This window comes from Amborella trichopoda, chromosome 4 (genome assembly GCF_054954075.1).
Source record: "Amborella trichopoda isolate Santa Cruz 75 chromosome 4, AtrichopodaSantaCruz75HAP2 v2.0, whole genome shotgun sequence".
Taxonomy (NCBI): Eukaryota; Viridiplantae; Streptophyta; class Magnoliopsida; order Amborellales; family Amborellaceae; genus Amborella; species Amborella trichopoda.
In genome coordinates this window covers 30,757,543-30,783,813 of record NC_142339.1, presented here as the reverse complement: position 1 = coordinate 30,783,813, position 26,271 = coordinate 30,757,543, and the positions used below count along the sequence as shown (strand labels likewise).

General features: G+C 38.7%; 1 protein-coding gene and 1 long non-coding RNA gene across 3 annotated transcripts in view; both read left to right on the top strand.

Moving 5' to 3' along the window:
- Positions 1-11,432, top strand: part of THO5 (THO complex, subunit 5) — a 36,076-nt gene extending 24,644 nt beyond the window's left edge. The window contains exons 3-8 of one of the 2 annotated variants that reach the window (XR_016053460.1): positions 76-412; positions 514-851; positions 983-1,245; positions 9,385-10,028; positions 10,117-10,275; positions 10,372-11,432. Coding sequence is in view for 1 of the 2 variants with exons in the window: in XM_006842901.4 (XP_006842964.1) it covers positions 76-412; positions 514-851; positions 983-1,245; positions 9,422-10,028; positions 10,117-10,275; positions 10,372-10,638 (1,971 nt within the window). In the remaining variant the exon portion in view is untranslated. The remainder of the gene's footprint in view (positions 1-75; positions 413-513; positions 852-982; positions 1,246-9,384; positions 10,029-10,116; positions 10,276-10,371) is intronic. The other variant, XM_006842901.4, reaches the window with a different exon arrangement.
- A 4,609-nt stretch (positions 11,433-16,041) lies between these two features.
- LOC148782406 (uncharacterized) lies at positions 16,042-24,535 on the top strand. Its single transcript, XR_016053459.1, has 2 exons — positions 16,042-16,411; positions 24,370-24,535. It is a non-coding gene; the product is annotated as an uncharacterized LOC148782406 (long non-coding RNA).
- The last annotated feature ends 1,736 nt before the right edge of the window (positions 24,536-26,271 follow it).

Here is a 26,271-nt window from a genome sequence, read left to right as displayed (position 1 = left end):
TATTGAACTTTATTACTGGTACTTCAGAGTTGCAAACTTAGTAGCTCTTATCTTTTTCTCTGTACTGCTTATCAGCGAAAACAACTTTGTAGACAGCGGGAAGAACTAGAACAACGTAAAAGAACTCTTCAAGAGACTATTGCTAACCGCAAGAAATTCTTATCAAGTCTTCCTTCGCATCTGAAATCACTTAAAAAAGCATCTTTACCAGTTCAACAGCAGCTGGGAATTCTGCATACCAAGAAAATGAAGCAGCATCAATCAGCGGAGCTGCTACCACCCCCTTTATATGTGATTTACTCACAGTTATTTGCACATAAAGAAGCATTCGGGGAAAATATTGATGTTGAAATTACTGGAAGTGTAAAAGATGCCCAAGCTTTTGCGCAACAACTGGCAAACAAAGATGTTGGTATGTAGTCACTGCTTCTAACCAAAGTGCATGTTGCTCTACATGGTTCTCCGTAATTTTCACCTTGGGATTACTCTTTGTTTTTCCATATCATATGTCAGGGCTCCATGCAAATGTGGAGGATAGTAAATTGGAGGGGGATGCACCTGAAGAAGAGGATGATGGGCAGAGGAGGAGGAAGTGGCCTAAGAAGGCTCGTGCCAAGGAGGATATGGACTTGACTGGAGTTTATCATTCTCACCCACTCAATGTCATCCTTCATGTATATGATGATGAGTTTATTGATGCCAAACCTGTCAAATTGGTTAGCGTGAGGTTTGAATACTTATTAAAGCTAAATGTCGTGTGTGTGGGGGTTGAAGGGTCACAAGAGGGACCTGGGAAAAACCTATTGTGCAACTTATTTCCTGATGATACTGGCAATGAGCTTCCTCACCAGGTACCCCTATTGTTTTTCATGCATCTCAGGTTTTCCCTTTATAGTGAAGCTTTTTATTTCATATTTTGTTGGATTCAGAAACTTTTACTGTCCTAGTATTTTGATGTTGAAATTTGTGAACTGGTGTGCAGACTGCTAAGATCTTTGTTGGTGATGATGTAGCATTTGATGAAAAGAAAACAATGTCATGCCCTTATAAATGGGCACAACATTTGGCTGGCTTTGATTTCTTGCCTGAGGTATCGCCTTTTCTTACTAATAGCTATACTTCAATCTGCGATGCTCCAAGAACTGCAGCCATTCAATCTGGTCTTTCTATGTATCGTCATCAACATCGAGTAATGACAGTTGTGCAAAGGATCCGGGCTCGAATGAAGGCCCAGCTGGTTCTTTCGTGAGTCACTACCTTTATGAATGTTGGATAAATTGGTGTTAGACATTAAATCCTGGCTGGCATAGATGATGGACTCGTAGTTCTTTAATGACCATCTGTTCTTATAGTTCTTGACAAATGTAATGGCACCACAATTTCTGACAAGTAGTGTCTCCTTATTCTATGAATTTTATTTTGAACCCCTGAAAATTTTCTTGTTATGTACCAAAAAATAAGAAAAATGAATTTTTTTTATCGGAATTACATGAGAGCTAGAATGAGAGCGGGATGACGAGAGAGAGAGAGAGAGCGAAACCTTGCCCTCAAGCCCTACCCAATTGGCATCGTGCACCCTTAATGGAAACCATTACTTCCATCCAGCCCAACAGCTCCCTCCATATCCTTCATACGCTCTCTCTCTCTGTGCTCCTCCGTCTTTAACTTCAATTTAACTCCTCTTAATTCCTGCCCTTTTCCATCCTATCACATACAGTGCCATCAGACTAAATCATCCCGCTACTATTTGCCTTACCCAGTAACTTTACATCCGACTTCTAAAACAGAGATCTACCTCACTTGCAGGAACATCATCATCTTGTATCACCACCCTGCAACCTAGTGAGTCACCTTTAGAATATTACTGTAACTGGCCCATCAGAGAGACCATCATCGCCTAGCATCTTTCCTCGCTCAAAAGCTTCCCTCGAGGGAGTATTTCAGTTGACAAGACTTGTTGGCGAGAGCATTTCGTCCTGGATGAATAACTCGTGGAAAACTCAGGTTTCTTGTCATGCTTTTATGAATGAAAAGGTCTTTCTCTCTCTAGATTATAAGGATGACTTGCCATTTCCTAAATAGAAGGGGTCTATATCTCACGACAGCTACTCTCTATCTCTTCCTCTGGTCACCAGCAGAGGGCACCACAAAGCTGGAAAGGCCTGGGTTCAGGCTAAGAGCATTCCTCTCCATGTCTAGAACCTTGAAGTCTTGCAATGATCAGAAACTTCTATGGACGGTCAAGAGGATTGGTTGGAGGGGTTTTGCTAATGCTAAGCTCCGTTCCACTTGTAGCAGATCGAGCAAACCCCTTGTTTTCTCGTTTCCCTGCATGCGCATGAAAACACTTGCATGTTAGAATTTCCAGAAAGTGGAGGTTGTTAGCACGTTCTACAGAGCAAGAACAGACTGCTACCTGTCCCTGTAAAATCTTGACGGATGGCAGATTGTCATGGCCAGGATGGAGCAAAGATTTCTTTACTCATCATGGTCAGGGTGGATGACTGGAAATCTCCTTATTTGCGTCTTTCAGGCAACCGGAAAATTAAGCCAGAAATTCATGGGGCGTGAGAGCTGCTGATTGGATCATAGTACGCAATCTGAAATCAGCCAAAGACAAACATGCGGACACCGAGGAGCAGTTTCGGAAAGCAAAAATCTGCCCCTTCGAATTTTCAAATTTTTTATGCTTGATATTTACATTCATCTCAATCCTTTTAGATCTACATACAGGGCCATCTCAAAAGATGACTGTGTGGTCCCCAAATCCTACAGTTGATAAACCTGCCGATGTTCTCTCCTCTTGCTACCAACCTCATGATTCGGCCATGTCTTACCCCTTAGCCACCCTCATGAACAACAGTTGTCCCCAACCCCTTTTCCAAAACTCTACGTCATGCCATTCGCCCCTTCATCCCCCCGGCTCGACTGTTGGCTTCCATCCCATGTCCGTTACCATCTCTCCCCTTTACCTGCCTTAGAGCTTACCTCACCCACACCCTCTGAATCCACCACCTTCCACGTAGTTACATGGAACTACTACCAGGGAGCCACCTTTACCCACCACAACCCTCCAATGTATCTCGACGCCGCCACCATCTCATTTCCATCGAATTGTCAACTTATCACCATCGCTCCATCTAATCCATCGTGTCCTAACTTAGGGTTTGATCATCCATTTTTCCTGTTATCCTACACTTCTATACCCTTCCAGTCCACTGTCCTTCACTGACATCACCCAAATCCCTATATATTTTCCTGATCAACCAAACCCCACCCCACACCCCCATCTCCCAACCAACCAACCAACCAAAAAAAGAAAAAAAAAGGAAAAAAAAAAAAAAACACTCGGCACCTCAAAGCAGCCTCAAACCTACCACTCTTCCTGTTTTCCAGCTGGCTGCTGGCACTTTGATCCTTACCCTTACCTGTTCTCAGTAGTGCTGTACCCCCATGCCACAATGGTGAGATCCCCAACCTCAATTCCCCTCCTCTCTCTCATCCATGGTCTTCTCGCAAAAATTAACCTCAATTCCCCTCCTCTCTCTCATCCTTGGTCTTTTCGCAAAAATAAGATTTCCTAAAAACCAATTATCCTTTTATGAGCGCCCCTTTACTTTGCATCCCTTCCACAGGAACAACCCATCAAGACTATGCTCCTCCCCATTGCTCCTGCTTCCATCCTATTGTGCCCTTGGATAGTGTGCTTGGAAGAAGATGATTCATTATCCCTTGTCTTCAGATTTTTCTAATAAATGAGTAGACTCATAGAAGACTGCGATGATCTCCAGGGTGGAGGGGAATGTCTAGGAAATGCTATACATGATGGGCCTCATTTTTGATACCGAAATGGAAGATATCGCAGTGTCCTTCAAGCTGAACAACATCAAAAGAAAACCTCCCACATACAAGGAGTCAAACGGAAAGGAAAGGGTAATAGGGAACTCAAGAATCTTTCCTGTGACACCAAATATGAGAAATCCATTTCATGGAATGGCATGATGCAAATGCCTACTTCCACCGGTCCCTTTCTAGAGTCCTCTGCTATGCAATAACGCCCTTCTCCCATGAGAATACTCACTTTGAAAATTTGGGGTCTAGGTGACCTCTAGAAAATAAATTCCATTAGTTAAATTTCTTTTGGTATCCTTGTCATCTTAGAGACAAAGTAGGATGCCCCAATTTTGACAGAGGCTCACTCAATTTATTACCAAATAATAATTTGCATGGTTTGCGCTCCTTAATTGGTGGACCTCTGGTGGCATCTGGATCCTCTGGATAATCCTATCATTACAAATAAGCATTTGGTCATCTTTCTGTAACTAATTCTTTATTTTGCCTTTCTGATGGATTCACTTGGAACTTCACTGTGGTGGTCTACGGATGAAATCCACCTGAGTTCAGGGGACATGAAGTTAACTCCATGCATACCTCCTCCATCCTCCCCTTGTGCTTAGGTGGTGACCTCAATGTCATGAGCTGGTCAATCTAAAGAAATGGAGGGTTGAGGGTGGTGGCATTACAATTACTACGAATGGTTTCTCAGCATTGATGAACTACTAAACCTCATAGATGTGCAAAATAGATATTTCCTAATTTGCTCAGCCTGGGAGGAGGCTTACCCATGTGTCCATGTGAGGGTCCTTCCTAACCTGTCTCTGATCACTCCTTGGTTTTCCCTGATAGTGAAGCAACCCATATTGATCCCTATCCCTTCTTTTTTGTTTTTCAAGAGAAATTCACTATAATTGCATTACTTAGTAATAAATTGTACAAAAAGGATGGCGACCCAAAAGGTCACCCTATACAAGCCCTGTAGGGTCCAAAAATATACAAAGCGAGAACCAAGTTCTGGAAACGAAAGGGAAAAAGTGGAAAAGTTGGCCACAAAAGCCTAGGGTCCCCAAAGGGGTGTTGGTGTAGGCCCCCTCTTTAGCCAATTGATCAGTGTTTGAGTTGGCTTCTCTATAGGCGTGGCACCAAGAAATTCTGCAGCCATGGGTTAAATGTAGAAGCTCGTCAAAAATGTTGTTAAGATGCCATGGCCATGATGAGTGATTAGATGCCCAAGAGTGTGATCACGAGGTTGTGACTCTAGGTGTGATCAAACTTGTGAAGGCCCTCCAAGAGGGCAATCGCCTCAGCAAGAGTGGAGTCCACAACTCCAATAGGATGCGAATATGACAGCAGAGTACATCCATCACTAGATCGAAAAAGTCCACATAATCCTGAGGGTCCTGGGTTGCCATTGTAGCAACCATCAAAATTGGGTTTAATGGCTCCCGGTTCAGGTGGTCTCCACAAAGGGGCCCCCGAGCTTCTAGGATAGGCTAGGTGCAATAAGTTCGGCCAATTGCTGTGAAAATCAGTGAAAGAAGAGTTCTTGAAGAGTTTATGGTTGGTAGCCCAGAAAGCCACTAGGTTCCTCACTTTCTCTGCCAACCGATCGACTGTGGATCTCACACCCCTGAAAAGTCTGTGATTTCTTTCAATCCACAGTACCCATGTAGTGCCTGAGATCGACAAAATCTCTGCCTTATCCCCAATGGTGATCATCCTTCTAGGTTCAAGGCGAGGCTAGTTTTTGGCCCACAAGAATGCTACCTTAAAAGGAAAAATCAAAACTTGGACTAAGAACCACTTTTGTGAAGGGCAAGCTGCTGATGGAGATTACCATTCTCGGTAGACTTGAAGAACAACGGGACCTCTCATCGGAGAAACATAGTACCAGAAGGATCATGTCTAAGTCTGAATTTTTGGCCACCCTAAACATGAAGTGACTGTTTTAGCTTCAAATATCTTGATCGCATGAACTGAGAAGGATGTTAACAACACCGCCTTCTTCCATATGACTGCCAATTGCAGGAGTAACACCATCACACAAATCAAACGCAAAGGCTGCTCTTATGACAATTGGACACAAATTGCTAACATGATAAGTGTTTGAAAACTCGCTGATTTGATATGGGACTCATTGGAGTTGGCTTGGTTTTGGATGTTGATGATTCCTGTGTTAGGACCTTGGGACTTACCCAAGTCCTACGTTGTTTTGGATGGATTTGTTTTTCTTTTTATAAACACCTAGTTGAACTGTCCAACTTGGGCTTTATACCTAGCGAGTCCTGACCCTGAGTCCTGGTTTTAAACCTTGATCGCAATCATAAGCTTTATTCATAATCTTTTCTCAAACAAAGACAGAGATGACCTAAACCTATTCAACTTACAGTTTAGAACCATCTCCAAAGAATCTACTATTTTGAGGCTTCACTCTTGGAATCAGAGGTCCTCAAGGCCATTGCTGACTTGCGCAATGGCAGGTCTCTCAACTCAGATGATTTCCCATGGCCATCTTTCGTCAAATTTGGGATTGCACAGGCCAGATGATATGGAACTCTTCAGAATTCCATCAAGGGGGTATATTCTACATGAACATGTACATAACCTTTATTATTCTAATTGCCAAACTAAAAGGTGTGGAAGAACTCCTAGACTTAGATCCATTAGCCTGTTAACATCTCTGACAAAAATCGTTTTCACGGTCCTTGCTTCTAGGCTATGCATTGTCCTCTAGTAGATCTTCCACTGCTCAAGGTGCTTTTGTCCATGGCTGTCAAAGCCGCAGTGGGGCCTTGATAACTCACAAAGGTTTTAAGAAAATGTGCTATCTTAAAACCCCTGGATCATTTGTAAGATTGTCTTTGAAAATGCTTTATGATCATGTTGATTGGAAGATCCTAGATCATGTCCTATCTTTAATGGGTTTCAGGGAGGTCTAGAGATCCTGGATTGACTGTTAGGTATCCTCTACCCCCTTTTCCATCCTTATTAATGGCTTTCCCCATGGCTTCCTCCAGAAATCTTGAGAGCTACTTGCAGGTGACCCATTATACCCTTTCATGGCTGAAATGTTCAGGCTTTCCATTGAAAACCTTGTAAGACACCAGCCTCCTCTCTCTCTCTTCAAGTTTCTTGAATCAGCCCAACTATCTCTCTTCTGTGATAGATGAAAACTTCGTATTCTACAGCTCAAGCCCCCAAGATATCTACAATCTATTGCTCTTTCTTAGGTGTGTCAAACTAGCTTCTGGTCTTCATATCAGCATGAGCATGGTTAAAATCATTGGTGGGATCTCCAAGGAGATGACCTTGTTGGAATCTTGGTGCACAGACTGGGGTATGGCCTTGACCATCTCTGCTCCAAATACCTTGGTGCCGTCTATGTATTAGCAAGCCATGGAAAACAACAATGAGATGGGCATGTGGATATGTTTGAAAGAAGATTTGCAAGCTGCAATTGTAGCTACCTCTCCCTCGGAAGTAGAAATACCTAAACAAAACTTCCCACTCTGGTATCCCTATTTGCAGATCTGTTATTCTGTATTCCTGTTTCCATCATCCATAAACTTAGACTTAGGAGAGACTTCCTTTGGAACAGTGCAGGAGGTGCCCACAAATATTATCAGGTGAATGGGGACAAAGTCTGCCAATCCAAGAAGGCGGAAACGTTGGGAATCAGAAAACTCAAGGAGAACAATTTTCCCTCCTCGGCAAATGGTGGTGGTATTTTTCCACCCAGCTCTGGCACTCCGTCAGCACCAACTGCTATGGGACTGATACACTAGGATGGTACCTGGAGCAATCACCAAGACTAGTTTATATGGCACATGGGGAGGCTTCATCCCTATTAAATACTTGTTCAGCCTGCATATGTTTCTGGAAAGACCTCTGGCTTGGGCCTAACACTCTTGAAAGTGCCTTCCTTAGAATCGCCTAACTCGCTATTGACTTGAAGTCATCATCACTGAGCTCTTTGAAGTCTTGGATGGTCAGGTGGGTTTGACTTCACAGTTCAGACACAATCTGCACATTAACAAGGAATCTGAGCTTCTCTCACTCATGGCTATACTGAATTCCACTGTCAACATAGGTTAGTGCCGGACAAAATCAATTGGTGTCCCAAATCTTCAGGTATTTTCTCTGTTATGTCCTTGTATAATAGCCTAGCCACAAAAAGCCCCCAAACCTGTACATGCCACCAGAGTCTGGTCTATTCATGCCCCACCAAAAATCCAAGCCTTCCAATGGCTGTTATACTTGAATAGAGTGCTCACACTGGACTACATGCAAAAAAGAGGTACTCCCATGCCCAACTGCTGCAGCATGTGTGAAGAGGAAGAAACTGAGGGACTCCTTTTCCTGCATTATCAGGTAGCTACAGTGCTACACAAATTTGGTCCTTCTCCGTGTTGTTATTCGATTCCCAATGGGTCAGTGTTGCCTCTATAGACAGCCTATTCAAGATTTGCCTATTTTACTCATCCATAAGCCGGGCCTAACCCTTTGTGGTGAATTATACCTTCTATATTTTGATTCATTTGGTTAGAGAGAAATTGGCCGACTTTCCAAAGCATTGAATGAATAATTCATGTCCTCAGTGAATGGACCTAGCCATTTATCACCTTCTCGGCCCTTTCTTGCAAGGAACTTTTTTGATACTCTTCCACTACATCCTTCCACAGTGCAACATATTGTTTGGAGCTGTCCTCTTCCATCGCCAGATCTGCTGTTTGGATGCTACCAACTCTAGGAATCATTAAGCTAAACTTTAACGGGTGCTCTTTAGGAAACCCTGGTCTGGCAGGGGTTTGGGGTTTATTCCTGGGACATTGAGATGAGATCTTATTGCCATAATCAGGTCTAGATGGGTACACAGACTTCAGCATGGCTGAATCTTTGGTCCTTATTGGATTGAGACATTTTGATGACCACTGGGGCGCACAGCTTCTCATTCTGGGCGACTTCTGCAGCGTCATTACTTGGGCTTTAAATTCTGTCTGTCCCTTGGATACTTGGTCAATTGTTCGACAACATCTCTTTCCTGTGCTGCCCTCTTCAGTTGTCCTTCACTAACACCTGGAGAGAATCAAATTCTCTTACAGACACTTTGTCCAAGGAGGACATTTATAACCCCTGTCTATTAGTGCTTTGTCCATCCAAGAATTCCTGGAACTTTCACTGGATCTTTTGCGTATACACTTTTTGCCTGTTCTGTGTGCAGAAATGGAGAGTTTCTTATCCATTAAACTTGTACATCCTGTCACCTCTGACAGAATTTTGTATTCAACATTATGATTAAATCCAAATTAACTTCATAAATAAAAGGAAAAGATTTTCTAGGTTATATTGCATGTGCTTCATGTTACAAATTGGTAGATACATATGGCACAATTGAGCGTAATTATTGGGGTGCTGCATGATTTTTGTCATGAGGGCTCTAAAGGGTTAATGCCTTTTTATTGGTTCTAGTTTATCCAACGCATATACTGAAATTTGTGGCCCTAGGAAGGTTTCTCTCATGATTTTTTTCTTTTCAACTGCTACTAGGTATTAGCTTGAGTTGAAAAGTTTGATTGGCATACAGGGAGCAACTTGATTTACTAGCACAACACAAATGGCCTCCATTGACATATGAAGATGTTCCATGGGCTCTTCATAGCCCTTTGTGTGCTTTAAGCAGCTGGCTCCCCGTAGATCTCACACCTGAAGGGGATTCATCTGTTTCTACAGTTGGTGGAGAACAGCTTCTGGAATCTTTAGAAACTGAAAATGATGGGAAATCTGGAACACTGAAAGAAGAACTAGAGAGCACTAGGGAAGATGGGGAACTTCCATTATTAATAATACAAGGTTCAACCCTTTCAAATGAGATTAAACTTCCAATCCATAAAGTGTCTAATCTTGAGCATAGTCAGGATCTAAACTTTATTTCTAAAAGCAATATGCCCAGCAAAGGAAAGCCTCAAACTCCTAGAAAGCTTGGAGCACTTGAGGAATATTCAGAAGTCATTCTGGAGGATGAAACTGATGAAGATATGCCTGCATATGACTCAGAAACAGAAGATGCCTCAGGTGTTGGATGCCATAAGAAGGATAAGAAATCTTGGAAGGATAGTGCTACAAGAGAATTCATTCTGGTTTTGAGTTATCAAATGAACAGTGACGAGAAAAAAGTGAATTTGGAAGCAAGGGTAAGTAAAGTGGAGTGCTTTTTCTCCTTTCATTTCCACTATCCTGTTTTTGATCTTTTCTATGACTTCTAATATTATTCCCTGGCAGGTCAAGATCAGTATGGAGTACCCTCTTAGGCCTCCATATTTTACCTTAAGGCTTTTTACAGGAGACTTTAGAGGCCGGCCTCCTGATGTGACACAAGATGTCTTTATAGCATGTGATAAATCCGAATGGTACAACGAACTTCGGGCCATGGAAGCAGAGGTAACCATCATGCACTGGGAAATATCCATGTTGATGTGTTTGACTCATATCATGCTTAATGGATCTATTACCTGTAATTTCTTGGTATTCTTGCAGGTTAATCTTCACATATTAAAGTTGCTGCCTCGTGACCACGATGACTGCATTCTTGCCCACCAAGTAAAGTGCCTTGCAATGCTGTTTGATTTTCAGATGGGTCAGGCATCATCACTTCCTGAGGCTAGGAAAGCCACTTCCTTGATTGATGTTGGGTTGTGCAAGCCGGTTGGTGGTAAAATTATTGCCAGGTCTTTTAGGGGAAGGGACCGAAGAAGGATGATTTCTTGGAAGAATAGAGAATGCGTTATTGGATATCCGTACTAGTATGATATGTTGGGGAGTATGCAACGCCTCCATGTTTATGGTCTCCTGCAAATATGTTAGAAATTCATCCTATTGGAGATGTAGATAACCTACCCTGATCTCTTTTATGTAGCAGGTTTAGCAGATGTTATTACTGTCAGTTGTTTTGGCCGGGTTGGGGAATTTTTGGGAGGAGGTAATGTCACTGATTCAGATATTTGTGGAAGGCAGGATGTGGTCTAGATAGTTCCTTAAGTGGGTTTCTTCTATGTGGCTGTGAGTTCCTTACGTCCAGTTTGGACACTAAATATGCTTAGTTTTTTATCCAGAGTGATCATATATTTGTACCCCTGAACAAGGCTGAATTGCCCAAGTTGATTGCTTTTCTTTGATCACCATAGCATTCCTTTTTTTATTAGAAATGTAGGTATTAGCATTACTTAACCCATTATTAGGTGCTTTTATATGTGTCAATCAATAGAGTCCTTGGAATAGATTCATGTGCGCGTTGGTATGCCTTTGTCTCATCCAGTTCTTACCTCCTTGAGCATCCTCAGCAAAATGTGGGAAGAGAGTCGGATTTTAGAATCTTGACTGCATTCATTGGGTTTAATGATTCTTTGGATGGAGTAGAGTTGATCAATCCATACCTGTATAGAGAAGAAACATTGCAGGATGTTGCCTATATGTTGAATTGTCTAAGAACTGCAGTAAGTACTTGCTGTTTGATTTAACTCAAATATGTTGATTAGAGTTTTCCTTTGTTCCTAAAACAGAATATCTCTTGCTAGTATGAAGTATGTTATCTTTTGTGCTTGAGGTCTTCACCATGTTTTGTCTTCATAAAATAGAGGCCTGGACCTCGCCTAAGAGTGTCCTTATGTTGCCAATTGTTTCGGAGGTAATGGATTTAGCATGAAGTATAAGATATATACTGGTAATATAATGTTTTTTGTTCTTGTCAGTTCTTTATATTTTGATAGATACGCTGGGTTTAAACCAGTATTACATGGTCACGGACTCGGGTGTCATATTTAGTACGTGGATTTGATTGTCTAGTACGCTAGACAAAATATGGGGTGGACACGTCTCTACGATCATATATGCAAATGTAGTGTATATATAAATCCTAAAAGAATAACAAAAAAAAATTGAAATTAAAATTTAATTGAGTATTAAACTCATAATAAAAATTTAATAGAGTAGTAAACTCATAAATGTAGAATTATTTTTTCTGCTAATTCATGATTCATGTAGGGTTTTAGACAAATTTTCAAGGCACCCTATTAAAGATGTACACAGCAGTCAACAGAGCATCTCCCTGAAATTATATTGAAAAAAAATAGTTCAGAGGTGTCCTCTTGCTTCCTATCAGTTTTGAGAACTCAATAATCTTCTGACTGGTTTTTAATCTCCACATTAAATATCTTGAGGCAATCAATTATCTCAAATTTATGTGAGCGTAAGTACACATTACCATAACACGAGTACTTAACAATGAAACTAATAAAGTACCGGGATATGTGGAGGGGCCATCACATTTAACGGACTTCCTATGTTTGAGAGAAAAATTTCTAAGGCTTCTATGTATCTTGAGCCCTAGAAAATCGTTTTCTGGTAAATTTTACTATCAAACAGGGCACAGGTGGGTAAATTTACTTTGGTCATGATCCTAATAATCTTTTGTTAGTTAATCTAGTCATCTTATCCTTGCTTATATGTCCAAGACTGGCATGCCATATCATAGAACTAAAGACAAATCATCTTGCACAGATGAAAAAGAAAAAGAAGAATGGGAAAAACGCTATATCATTAACAAATGGAGAAGGAGAACGGAAACAATATTCCATATCCAAATTACAGAGCCCATGAACTAAAAATCCACTAAAAATGGAATGATCCTAAAGTTTAATTTCTGCTTTATTGCCTAGAATGGAACTAAATGTCTTTCTAGGGAGTACTGCCATAGAGATCATCACGAAGAAACGTAGTTCGGCTAAATTGGAACTGTAACCAGTAGGGCCCCATATCGAACACATCATCAGTGGCAATGTTCCCCATGAATATTCTCCACTTGCACTAGAACTTGGTGAAGCTTAACAAGCCCTGCGCCCACAATCCAACCGTTAAAAAGGAGCCGAGCAACTGGCACCTCTATGCGTACACTAACAATTCAATGGGATGAGTGGTTTATGCTTTTTTCGGTTCAGTGCATTCATGAGTGATATGATCGGAATTTTTAAAATCAAAATAGATCAAGGTTGACTTTTCCTTAAGGGCCTGTTTGGGTGCATGGATTCCTAATATATTTCATATTGTCAAAAACCACCGTTTGAATTTTTTAATGGTTAAAATACTTAAATTAAGAAAATCAAAATTATGAAAATAAGACCTACTTTTCCATGATTTCATTTCCATACCAAAATCTATTTTTTTGCATTTCTAAGGCCGATGGATTTCACTCATTGACTCCCTCGACCCGAAACATAGGGAGCATTTGGTAGGTATGAAAACTTTAGAGAGAAAAAATACCTAAATTTTATAAAGAAAGAAACTGCCTCAAAATTTGTAGAGAGAAAAACTATAAAAAATTTTAACTTTTAAAGAGAGAAATATGTCACAATTTTAGAGAGAGAAAGTATGTTGAAATTTTAGAGAGGGAAAGTACCAAATTTTTTTAGAGAGATGAACTATCTCAAAATTTAAGAGAGAGAAACTATCTCAAATTTTAACTTTTAGATAGAGAAAGTATGATTTTATAGAGAGATAGTATTATTTTTAGAGAGATAAGCTAATCTCAAAATTTTAGAGAGATAAACTATCTCAAATTTTAAGTTTTACAGAAAAACTATCATATTTTAGAGAGAGAAAGTATATGCAAATTTTGAGAGAAAGACACAATCACAATTTTTTAGAGGGAAATATTTCAAAATTTTTAGAGAGAGAAATAATCTTATATTTTAATTTTTAGAGAGAGAAACTATATCAAATTTTAGAGAGAGTACCTAAAATTTTTTAGAAATAGAAACTATCTAAAAAAGTTTTAGAGAGAGAAACTATATCAAATCTCTTTTTTAGAGAGAGAACTATCTCGAATTTTGAGCTTTAGAGAGAAACTATCTCGAATTTTAAATTTTAGAAAGAGAAAATATATTAAAATTTTAAAATCGAAATTATATCAAATTTTAGAGAGAGAAACTACCTAAAAATTTTTAGAGATAGAAACTATCTCAAAATTTTTGGAGAGAGAAATTATTGCAAAATTTATGTTTTAGAGAGAGAAAGTATATTAAAATTTTTGAGAGATACTATATTTAAATAGAGAAAGATATAAAAATTTTCGAGTGAGAAACTATCTCAAAATTTAAGTTTTAGAGAGAGAAAGTATCTCAAATTTTAAACGTTAGAGAGAGAAAGTATATCAAAGTTCAGAGAGAAACAATATCAAATTTTAAACAGAGGAACTATTTCAAAATTTTAGAGAAAGAAACCATCTCAAACATGAAGTTTTAGAGCGAGAAAGCTTCTTAAAATTTAAAAAAGTAACTATATCACATTTTAGAGAGAGAAAGTACATAAAATTTTTTAGAAAAAGAAACTATCACAAAACATTTTGGGAGAAATTATCTCAAATGTTAGCTTTTAGAAAGAGAAAGTATCTTAAAATTTGAGAGAAAAACTATATCATATTTTAGAGAGAGAACTACTTAAAAATGTTTAAAGAGAGAAACTATCTCAAAATTATTGAAGAGGGGAACTATCTCAAGTTTTAAGTTTTAGATAGAGTATTTTAAAATTTTAGAAAGAAAAACTATATTAAATTTTAGAGAGAGTAAAGCACCTAAAAATTTTAGAGAGAAATTATCTCAAAATATTTAGATAGACACTTTCAAATTTTAAATTTTGGATAGGGAGTATATTAAATTTTAGAGAGACAAACCATATCAAATTTTAGAGAGAGAAACTATCTCAAAATTTTATAGATACACGCTATCCCAAATTTTGAGTTTTAGCGAGACAAAGCATATAAAAATTTTGGAGAGAGAAATTGTATCAAGTTTTGTTACCTAACAATGGACATGAAAGTGATAGCAAGGAATCCATGAATTTTGCATAGTTTATCCAAACGAGACATTTGAGAAATCCATGATAAAAATCCTTGATATTGCAAACAAGACAATTGAGAAATCCATGATAAAAATCCTTAATATTGAAAATCCATAGATTTCCTTGAATTTCAAATATCTAGGATTCCTAATTTCTTCCTATCCAAACGAGCCCTAAGAGCTTTATGCTTGCTTCCCCTTCACTTGGCATTCTTGCCTTTAGCACGTTCAACCTTCATTACCTATTTCTAGGGACGATTGTTGCCCTTAGGCTTGATCTTGGATTTCTTACTACCCTTAGCCCTTGTACACTAGTAGATAGATGACGAGAAAAGATGAGCAATTGTTTCAACATTTTCATCATCATATGTTACAAGATGATGAAAAAGATGAACAATTGTTTTAACATATGTTATCATAATTTTTATGCTTTTTTAAGAGTGAGGAAGTGATTTAAGGATCACCATGATCTGCTGCTGGTAGCTTGTGATATTACCTACAACACTCAAATCATATATGATCTGTGACAATTTTCTCGAATGCTCCATCATGGAGACATTTGGCGGCATCATATATGCCTCGAATACTAGTGTGTTCACGTAATTTAGTGGCTGATGCAACGAAATAGAGCTCCAATGCCCGCCACATCTCCCTAGTCGTTAGATAAGTTTCAAACTATCTATTCAGGTCTTTTTGCACGCTACACATCGTTATGAATATGAAGTGTACACAATGATCTCTTTTGAGCTCATAATGTACCTGAATAGAGATCCCTTGGGAGAGTCGTGCTAGTGGTCTAGTGTTCAAGCACACTTAATCCTCAAGTAAGTAGTAAATCTTATGATGCCATATGTTGTAGTTCTTGCCATCAAATTTCTTCCCTTTGAGGAGATCTTACCTTAGTTGGAACTGTACGGAACTCTAGTTTACTTACAACCTTTTTTAAATGACTTAAGCCCTCCTTCAACCTCCTAATTTAGGCTAATACTCTCTTAAAACCTTATAAAACAGGACTAAACTTACCTAATGAAGCCTTAAGCCACTTAAAAATTACCTAATCTAACCTAAACCTATGCAAGTTATCCCACTAAGACGACCTCAAACACTCACACCGACGTCCTAAAAATGCTCCAATGGACACAAGAGGACAAGTGACTGTGGGGCCCACGGTTGTTTGCAATCAAAGCCTTTAACGCTAGTGGCAAAACCTTTGTCGCGGATGACCAATGGTCCTAATTTTGCCACAATTTTTAGAGCAGTTACCAGGGTACTTCTATATAAGTAGGGACCCCACCATCGATTTCCAGGACCCCTAAGCCATAGATTCTAGGCGAAGCCCTGCTGCACCATAGACTTAGTCCTAAGACCCTTAGAAACCGTAAGTATCTTAATCCTAATTTCTAAGCCCCCACAGACCATGAATCCATTGCAGGACTCCAGTCGGCCCAACCTAACCGTACACCAATTCCTATGGCTTCCAAACTATGATACCATCACCATACACCTTAGAGGCCCACCCCTAGAATAACTTCCTATGACCTAGACCTATACTGTCGAATATTCAAACTCAACTTTGAAACTAGTCACTCCTGTCCGGCAAACTCTAAGGAACATAAGAAAGTTAGTCGCACGATTTCTGAACCAGGTCCACTGATTTTAGCTGCCGGGCCTGTGGGCCTGGTTTCCAAGTAAGTCTGTTTCTTTCTTTATGTTTTATTTGATTTGCATGATCAGTTTAGTTTAGTTTTAGTTCTTTTTCGAAAGCATTTTTAAAATCTCTTGCCCTCTTTGCACTAAAATTTTCAAAACTTCTTCTTTGAGGATTTTCTGTTTTTCTGCTCGATAAGCCAGCAACTGCAGGTGGTCCGTGATAGAGCGGTTCTTAGACTAGTTTCTCTCTTGGACTGTAATTTGACGAAGTCCTTGATCTACCATTGATCGTCTCCATTTGCATCTGAAGGTGCTTGGCACAACGGTCAGAAGTGCCGTCTTGTGCCTCGCTGCGAGAGTGAACCTGCATCACAATAATCAGATTTGTGAGCGAAACTCTATGAATCCACTTTAAAAACAATCAAATATGAGAGCGAACCTCCAATGCTGGACACCCTAGGCAGCCTATTGTAGCGAAAGCTACAATAAAAACTCAAAAATAGAGGTACACAACTTCTGCGGATCTGATATCCCTTTTAAATTGATTTACCCCTTTATGAGTATCAAGAGTTGGATCCTATCCCTTTAGGTCACCCTCTTTTGACTATAAGAACCAGGAGGAAAGTTCACAATGCAAAGTAGAGCTATTTAATGGATGGCTCGAGAATACTCGCTTCGCTAGAAGGGGATACGTAGGGTTGGATGGGCAAGAGAGAAAATGCAAGAGAGAAAATGGACGTGGGGGTGCAATAGGAGCTTCTAAGAGAGAGGTGAGAGGGTCTCAAAAGAGCTACGTGCAATTCACCAAAAAACCAACCTTTCTATCTCTACAACAACCTGGTCCCACTTATTCTCCCCACATTGTTTATTCAAATAACTACAAGTAGCTATCCATATCTATTTGAATAGCATTTTACACAACAATTTCAATAAAAAAAATCCCCTCTTTTGTCAACCCGTAACGAATAAAGTAATACCATGGGGATCCACCGACCCATTAAAGGTAGACCACCCTAGTCCAACACAATCAACAACCAAAACCTGACCACTAACATATTAAAATTATGTCTTGCAACATTATAAAGCTCATTTACAACATTCTAAGTGATTTTTAATGTGTCTATGCAATTTTATACTTGTACAAAATAATTTGGCATGTATACAGTGCATCTTGGGCCATGCACGACACTACAAGACGTGCCAAGCCTAGCTAACGTGATTTCTCACACTGGTCGTGTGCAATAAAATGGTCGTCAGTTTTGAAGGATTTATAAGATTCATGTGATCTTTAGATCATTCGAAAGATTATTCAATATGCAAAATGATGGTATAGGTTTGATGTTGAATAAGTAAAGTTTTTCCATAGATAAATTCAATTTTTCGAACCTCAGCATGGGCCAAGGACTCGGCCTTGACTCGAGCTGAGTTACTCGCTCAAGTAGAACACTATTTCCAGGAAAAAAAAGAAAGAAAGGATGAGAGATGGGCTAGGGAAGTTCTGGTCACGTGCCTAGGCATGTGACCCCTTTTGGGCCACATTTCCAAGCATGTGGCCTCCCATGGATCTTGCAATCCCTCTCCTCCCCCTCTCTCCCCCCAGTAGGCCATGTAGCCCTCCTTCCCCATTAGGCAATGCAGCCCCCCCCCCTCTTTTGCCCCACCCCTTGGGCCATATATCCCCTCCTCATCTCTCCATAATTCTCTCTCTCTTATATCCTACTCTCGCTCTCCATGTCACTCCCATGCCCTCTCCCTTTCTCAGCATTCATCATGGGTCTTCACCTTATATGCCTCCTCAACTAGAGAGAGACGCCCAACTAAGGAGAGAGAAAAGCGTGGTATAGATTCACAACAAAAATTGTGTATATTGAAGAAGTTTGGGGCTATAGAAGAGATGCTAAACTTGTGGATTGTATGCTGGAAATTAGAAAGAGATGGAGAAAGATGGAGGGGAAGAGACACATCAAGAGAGAGAGGGAGGGGGAGGAGACATAAAGGAATGAAAAGGGGTTAGAGAGAGAAAAGTTTTTACAATTAATTTACGATTTTTATTTTTTATTTTATTTTTGTAAGCCCCAATTGTACATGCAACTCGTGGGGTACTTGACAAGGGCGAGGCTGAGTGACTCGGTAGAGTCTAAGTGGACTCGGTCAAGTCCTTGTACACTAGATAAAATTCTATCCAAATCTAGGAAATCTTGTGGACTATTCTTGTTATTTGGTAGTCCGTAAGAAAAAGCCGGTATGGGTGTCTGCAAGACAAAATTCAATGTCTTAAAAACATTTAAATACTTTTTATTGTATTTTTCATTATAATGTCATTTTTAAATTAATTTGAGATAATATTTTTCTCTAAAAATTTTGAGATAATTTCTCCATCCAAAAATTTTCCAAGTAGTTTTTCACTATAAAATTTGATATAGTTTATCTTTCTAATAATTTTTAGGTACTTTCTCTTTATAAAATTTAAAATTTGAGATAAAGTTTCTTGGAAAAATTATTTAAAAGCCCAAAATATAGACTTTCTAGGCACTTTACCTCCAACCTAACTTTTCCTAGCAACTCTTCCCCCTCCCCCCCCTCCCCTACAAAAACTATATTTCTTAGCAAATACTCCCAATACAAAAAGTTCATTTTTTTACGAAAATACCCTTTCCTTACATAACAAATCATTTTTACTAGAGAGGGCGGTCTGGCATTTGGAAGAGGCGGTCTAGCGCTTATTTTGCTGAAATGAGCAATCTGCCGTTTCATTATGGCTGTTCAGGGATTGTGCTATTGGAGAAATGGACAGTCTGACGTTTTGAAGTGGTGGTACGGCATTTTGAAGGGGCAGTCCAGCTTTTTAAAGTGCCGATCTGACGTTTTGAAGTGAGCAGTATGGAGTTGTACAAGTGTTGTCCAGCGTTTCCTTTTATTGGGATCTAAAAATGATTTGTTATATACGTGAAGGGTATTTTGGTCAAAAAATGAACTTTTTGTATTGGGGGTATTAGTTAAAATAGTTGGTTTTGGGGAAAAATATGTTAGGAAAAGTTAGACCAGGTTAAAGTGCATAGAAAGTCCATATTTGGGGGTTAAGTGGATGGCTCCCCTATGCCTCTTAGTTGTTCCGGGTCTTGCATTGCTAATTATATTATCATAATTGGCATAAAAAGTTAACCACAAGTAGCATATCCAATAAGAAAAGAGATAGAACAATGACATATCCAATCTAATAATAAAATAGATAGAACAATGGCATATCCAATCCAATAAAACAGATAGAACAGTGGCATATCCAATCCAATAAAAAAACGGATAGAACATTAGCATATCCAATATAAAAGAGATAGAAAAGTGGCATACCCAATATATGTACTGATAGAACAGAGAAGATAACTAAAAAAGAGAGAGAAAAGTGGCATATCCAATATATGTACTGACAAAAATTCCCACAAGTAGGTGCTACAACTTAAAAAGACTGAACAAAGAAGATAACTAAAAAAATGCCTTCAAGTGGGTGTTTTACATGTCGCCCTATTGTGACCAGTTCTTTTGCACCTACTACAGTGAATAGATCGCACTGGTACTTCCTGTGACTCGATGCGCTTCTTTTTAGGTCGGTCAGGGGGTCGTCTGGAGTGAGGTAAAAGTACTCTTATTCCATCCTCAGGAAGTTGTGCATACGCACGTCCAGATAGATCGATCAAGGTAACTGGCATGATAGGTTCAGAATATGTTTCACGAAACTTTGCAATTGTGAAATAGCCTTCACAATAGTCGACGGGATCCCTATTAATCCATTGAAGGGCTTTACAAGCATGTTTGCAGGGCAAACCCGTAATTTGCCAACCACGGCATTTACATTCTCGTTCAATTATATTTACCTTATAATTCATACGATCACCCCTTGCTTCAAATATTGCTTCACTTGACACAATGACCCTAATGGAAAGGGATTAATTTATGATCTTTATCAGTTTCTTTTGCACGTGAGGAGTTTGTGTTGTGGTCCAGGATTCAACTTCCAAGCTCTGAGTGGTCATTAGTTTCATAATTTATCTTCTAATCAAGTCAACGCACTAGAGAATTGGCATATCACGTGCTTATTGAATCTACTTGTTATACCACATTGGTTGTTACTTGATTATATCGTTTATCGCTAAAGAGTGATGTGGCCAACGGTCTGGCGATACTTTCATGAACCACTTGAATGCGACCTAAAAAATTGACCTAATTTCACTCATATTGTCAAAATACTCTTGTGTACATGCTCCAACAAAGTATTTTACAACTGCCTTCTTAATATCATTAGGTATGTCTTTTACTTCCTTCTTGAAATTCTCTGCTAAATGACGCTCACAGAAGGTATGATGGGCATTTTCAAAAACTTGACAAACAATATCAACTAGGTCAGGGTGTCTATCAGATAAAAAAGTGATTTCACGATCAGTCCCAATAGCAATCTTTAGAGATTTCATAAACCACAACCAGTTGTCGATACTTTCGGCATCCACAATAGCGAATGCAACAGGAAACATTTGTTCTCCCCCATCGAGTGAGTTCGCAGTAAGTAAAATTCCAAGGTATTGTGCTTTCAATGATGCCCCATTGAGAAATATCAGTGGACGACATCCACTTTTGAAACCGTGTATTGAGCCATAAAAGCTTAAGAACATTTGTTGAAATCTGTCATATTGTCATACTTGTCCTGTCGCATAACTACCAAGATTCGTCTCCATCACTCGGTTTACATATGCGGCTAACTGGTTGTATGCCTCCTCTTGCGAACCATATATGTCTTTGATGGCCATTTATTTCCCTCGTTAAGCTTTGCAATAGGGTATTTCTAGCCCATATTCTCGAGACAAATCATTCATGATTTCCTTAGCCTTGTACTGTGCAGTGTCACTTAATTTATCCTTGATTAATGATGCAATAAATTTTTGTGATGCTCTTCTCTATACATTATTGCTTGTCCCAATATTACATGAGTGTTCTTTTTTCCATGTTTTGATACTAAAGACATTCGTCCTGCCAAACTTCGAAGCATATATCTCCTATTTGCATCCGTCACCCTTGCATTTTGCCCTTATGCGATACCCCTCATTTTAACAAGACGATAAGTGAAATGGTGTGTTATAGCAAATTTACTAAGGGCTTCTCGGAAGTCATCTAGAGATTCAAATTGTTGGCCTATACCTGTAAGTGCATCGTCCCATGAACTAAGCAACCTTGGTGCATTGTTTTATTTGGAACTAGATACCAAAACATTAGAGGATTGGGGGGGTCTGACCTCTTCGATTGCCCTAGGGTTACGTGAAGTACTTTCAACCCTTTGTTCACTCCCATCAAATACATAAACTAAGAGATTATTCTCGCCTTTATGTGCATTCAACATCCTCTCGATATCATCGTCAATGAATAAATTCACAATAAATCTTTTATTTTTCAAGACAAAATACCTCAATTATATCAGGTGTATGTCTAGCGAGAAACACTCAGCTACGTATTTTCGCAGGTCATCTAACCTAGTTCTACTTTCAATCATAAATGTACATGCATCACTACCAATATAGTCCAAAGTCCCATCGATATTTGATTAGAGTCCTCCACCACAAATACAATAAATCAATCTTCTATCACTCATTTTCTTTTCTTCTGCACAAGATTTGTAATAATTTACACCCCACAAATAAACAAACCCAACGATTATCTGAATACAACACTAATGACTTTGTGGATATAAACACATACTTTCAATCAGTGGCTATTTTAGAGCAAACTCGATCATATTTATTCCCAAGGCCAAAGGCTTTACCCCTTTGAGAATCCAATGCTCTTCTATTTTACAATTCAGTAAAAATAAAAAAACAAGAAAATAAATAATAGGGAAACCATAAAAATTAAGAGAAGTTGTATACAAAATGAAAACTAATGACCCATAAACTAGATTCGCAATTTGAGTTTAATCAAAACTCTTGAGGTCACTATGCCAAATCAAATACAATAGCTCGAAACAATTTGATCGAAGTTTACATGTAACTCAAAAACAATTTGAGGATGAGTAGCTCAAAATCTCAATTATGTGTTGGTTGAATTCATACATGTTTTGAAAATTTACAAGTGACTGCTCAAAACAAAAAAGAAGATAGAATTCTCCTTCAATGATGCACTCAATGGTCACTGAGCATGAAGAAGATTACAAAAGGATCTAGGTCAGTATGTGTGTAAAATTGTTGATACATGTCGAAAATAGGTCATGGCTTCCAAGTTGGCTCTACTCCCATGTTTCATGACACAATAAGGTAGTTACTCTCCTTTCCCAAATAGCGCAAATGGCATCTCAATTCCTTGATAGCAGCATGCTAATACATGCTTTTATGAAGAATATTACTAATGATAGTTAGATACCCTAAATTTCCATAAATCCACAGAACTAGTTTCAATTTTATCCCAATTTCATGAAGTCTAATTTCACAACACTCATCTTGAGATAACAACAATTTTTGCATTGTTTTATTTAAAAAAAGGAAAAAGAAAAACAACAAGACCCGCATTTGATAACATCATTGACATCAACAACAATTCATCATCATCATCATTGTTCGAGCCTTATTCCAATTATCTAGAATGGGCTTAATCAACGAAAACAACAACTGAACACACAAAATTCCCACAAATTCACTAAGTTAACATCAACTCTCTGTTAGTTAGCTCAATATATTGAAAACACAAATCAAATACAATTTAGGGGGGGTCCTTAGTTTTCATTTTGTATATGCCAAATCAAATACAACAGATTCATTGTCAATGCCAAATCAAGTAACTCAATGCCAAATCAAATACAACAGATTGTCAATGCCAACAAATTTCAAACAATTTTATTAAAAAAATTACCTTATATGGGGCTGATTTGGGGTAAAGTAAAAATCGAAGTAGTGCTATCAGGTTTGGGTTGGGACACAGATTTTGAGAGCCCAATGGTATCATTCGTTGAGAGACGGAGAGAGCTCGGGCCTTAACTTGGGCGTTCCTTCGTAGAGAGAGAGGGAGAAAGCTTCAACCCACGAGAGAGAGCGTGAGAGGAGGGGGCTTGGGCAAGGGAGAGAGAGTGTGAGATGAGGGGGCTTGGGCCAGGGAGAGAGAGCGTGAGAGGTGGGGGCTTTGGCCGGGGAGAGAGAGCGTGAGAGGAGGGGGCTCAGGCTACAGAGAGAAAGTGAGAGATGGAGTGGATCTCGGGCCATGAGGGAGAAAAAGTGGGAAGAAAAGCCTTGCTGAGCTCGGGCCGTGAGGGTGCGAGAGAAGCTTCTGTTAAAAAAAATTATTGGGTAACTTTACGGGGTAAGAAGGAAGGAAAAGGGGAAATACCAAAAAAGTCTTTTTGTCCCTTTCTTACTTTTTTTTGCGTTGAGGGGGTTTTTGCGGGGATAGTTTGTTGAGGGGAAAAATATGAGAGAGAAAAGTCAGCAGGGGGTAAATTGAGTGAATAGTATATTATGGGGGGTTATTAATAATTTTCCCAAAATACTTCTACACCTAATTACATAAGGGAATTTTTTCATGTGAAAATATTTTTACAAAAGTATTTTCACACGTACCCAACATATTAAAAAATGAGTTTCTGATATCTCTCTTTGATAGCTCTCTTTCAGACTCCAAACTCATTGTTCCTGATCTAGGACATGTTTATTTAGCACAAATGAATTTTCTAAAAGAGTTCCTTCCCCTTGGTTGCCACTTTCTCATATTTATTTTGTGGGCATTTGGGTATTTGAACACCATTTGGGAAAGCATTTTTCCGGCCTTTAACCAATTTCATGAGAAACTGCCAATCCATCTATTCAGGTGGTGAGAGCGAGTCTTTTGGTAGGCTCATGTGAAAGCTTAAAGTTTCGAAAAGCGCTTTCACTTAATAAATGTACCTTTAATCATCAAGTTCTCTCCTGTCTTGATCTCACTATCACTGTTTCTCTCTCAAAAATCTAACTATGCCATTTTCTTTTGGATGCAGCACCAGGTACGATTCCTTGATTTTGCGTAGGGCAGGGCAAACCCCAATAGGATCGAAGTTGATGTGGATCGAACTTTACATCGCGCCATTTCTTACTAGGCTTTTGTCAAATACGAATATTTTCATAAATATTCTATACAAAACTCCTCATGGATTCTGATTACAATATGTGATTCTCATTGGCATTAACATGATCTAAAATTAATCATGAAAAGAAAAATATTTTTCTATTAAGATAATACTTTATTACTAAAATAAAAGTTTAATTTTTTTTACAAAGAATAATTTTTGTTTCATGTTTTCTGTTTTCCTTTTTAGTTTGTATCGACCAATACATATTGATCAAATGGAGGGCCTATCCACTATGATCCTTATTAGAGTTCTAAAACAGTAATAGATATGATTTAGCTCATTTAAAATGTAACTTATTATTATTCAAATGAAAATAATAGTATAATTTCCTAGGTTTTTAGTCATTGAAGATCCTTCAGACATCATCTAACTTATATAGTTCATTGCATTTATAAATAGAATCTAATAACATGCGCAGCATGTGCCCCCGCTAGTAATATATAAAAACTAAGGAGTTTTTGTAATAATAACATTTATGAGGGGATATACCGAATTAATTCTCAAAAAAATCTTATAAAATTATTGGGAAGTTTAGAAGCTTTTTGAGGGGTCTATTACATTAATGCAAAAAGCCAGAACAAGCCAGTGTTCCAGCTGATGCGGCAGCAAAGCTTGCATCTACCTGTACTGCTTAGCCAAGGATGGGTTGGCGCCCCTCCGCTAGCTATAATACAAAGCCTTGGTAGAGGACATGTGGGCCATAATCAAGCGCGTGTTGGATCCTAGCTGGACCTAGACCCAACCCAGACCTTCTTGGGTACAAGCTTAAGGCCTAGATAAAAAATATGTATTTTATTATAAATATTCTATACTTAATAATATGGGTGCAGTTGGCATGGCATTCGTACCTTAAGGTGCACCTTCAAATTTTATCATGGTATATAATTTTGATGTAAAATGTTCTTAAGATTATCTCAAAATCTATTTTTATATTTAATTATAAAATTTTAAATTTTAAAAATAGTTAAAATCAAGTAGATCTATAAACATATGAAAATCTTGAAAATAGACAGTGTAGAGAATATGTTGTTAAATGAACTATTTTTTTTTATTTTTCATGTTCATACATCTCGATGTCGAGATGATAAATCAAAGGGTTTTTCAACATTAAAACTACATTTTCCAATGGATTTTTGAGGTGCATCTGGAGTTCTACGTTATAAGGTTGCATCCTTATATAAAATTTTTCCTATATATATTGCATATACACAAATACATATTATAATAATTATCAGGTCAGATTAGGTTGGGTCAACCTCGACTGAAATTGACCTAACAAGGTCCACGATAAGACAAACTCAGACCCAATGCAAGTCGGGTCCACTCATTCATAACCTGACACAACACACCGGATTCAATATTTGGGTCTAGATCTAGACACACTAGTTTCAATATAGAGATCCAAATCCCGACCCGTATCAGGTCGACCCGTCCAAATTGCCACCCCTATTGCTGCAACCCCCCCCCCCCCCTAAATATGTATTAGAGATGTGACACGTTCGCTGCAGACCTCCTAGCTCTCGGAAAGACCTTAAATGAAGCAGAAGCAGTTGAACACGGGCATGGTCTTTTTCAGCTATGTTTCTCCATGCTTGGATTTCATTTCAATCTTTGCGTTTTCACTCTTTATTTTCATTTTTTAAAAGCTCATAAAAAATCCTACCCAGAAAATCTACAACAAAAGCTTTTACGTAATTTTTGCGCGGCATATCTTCCCCACAAACACGTAGCAAAGTCCATAACTCAATAGATGCTCAACTCTGGTGTGAC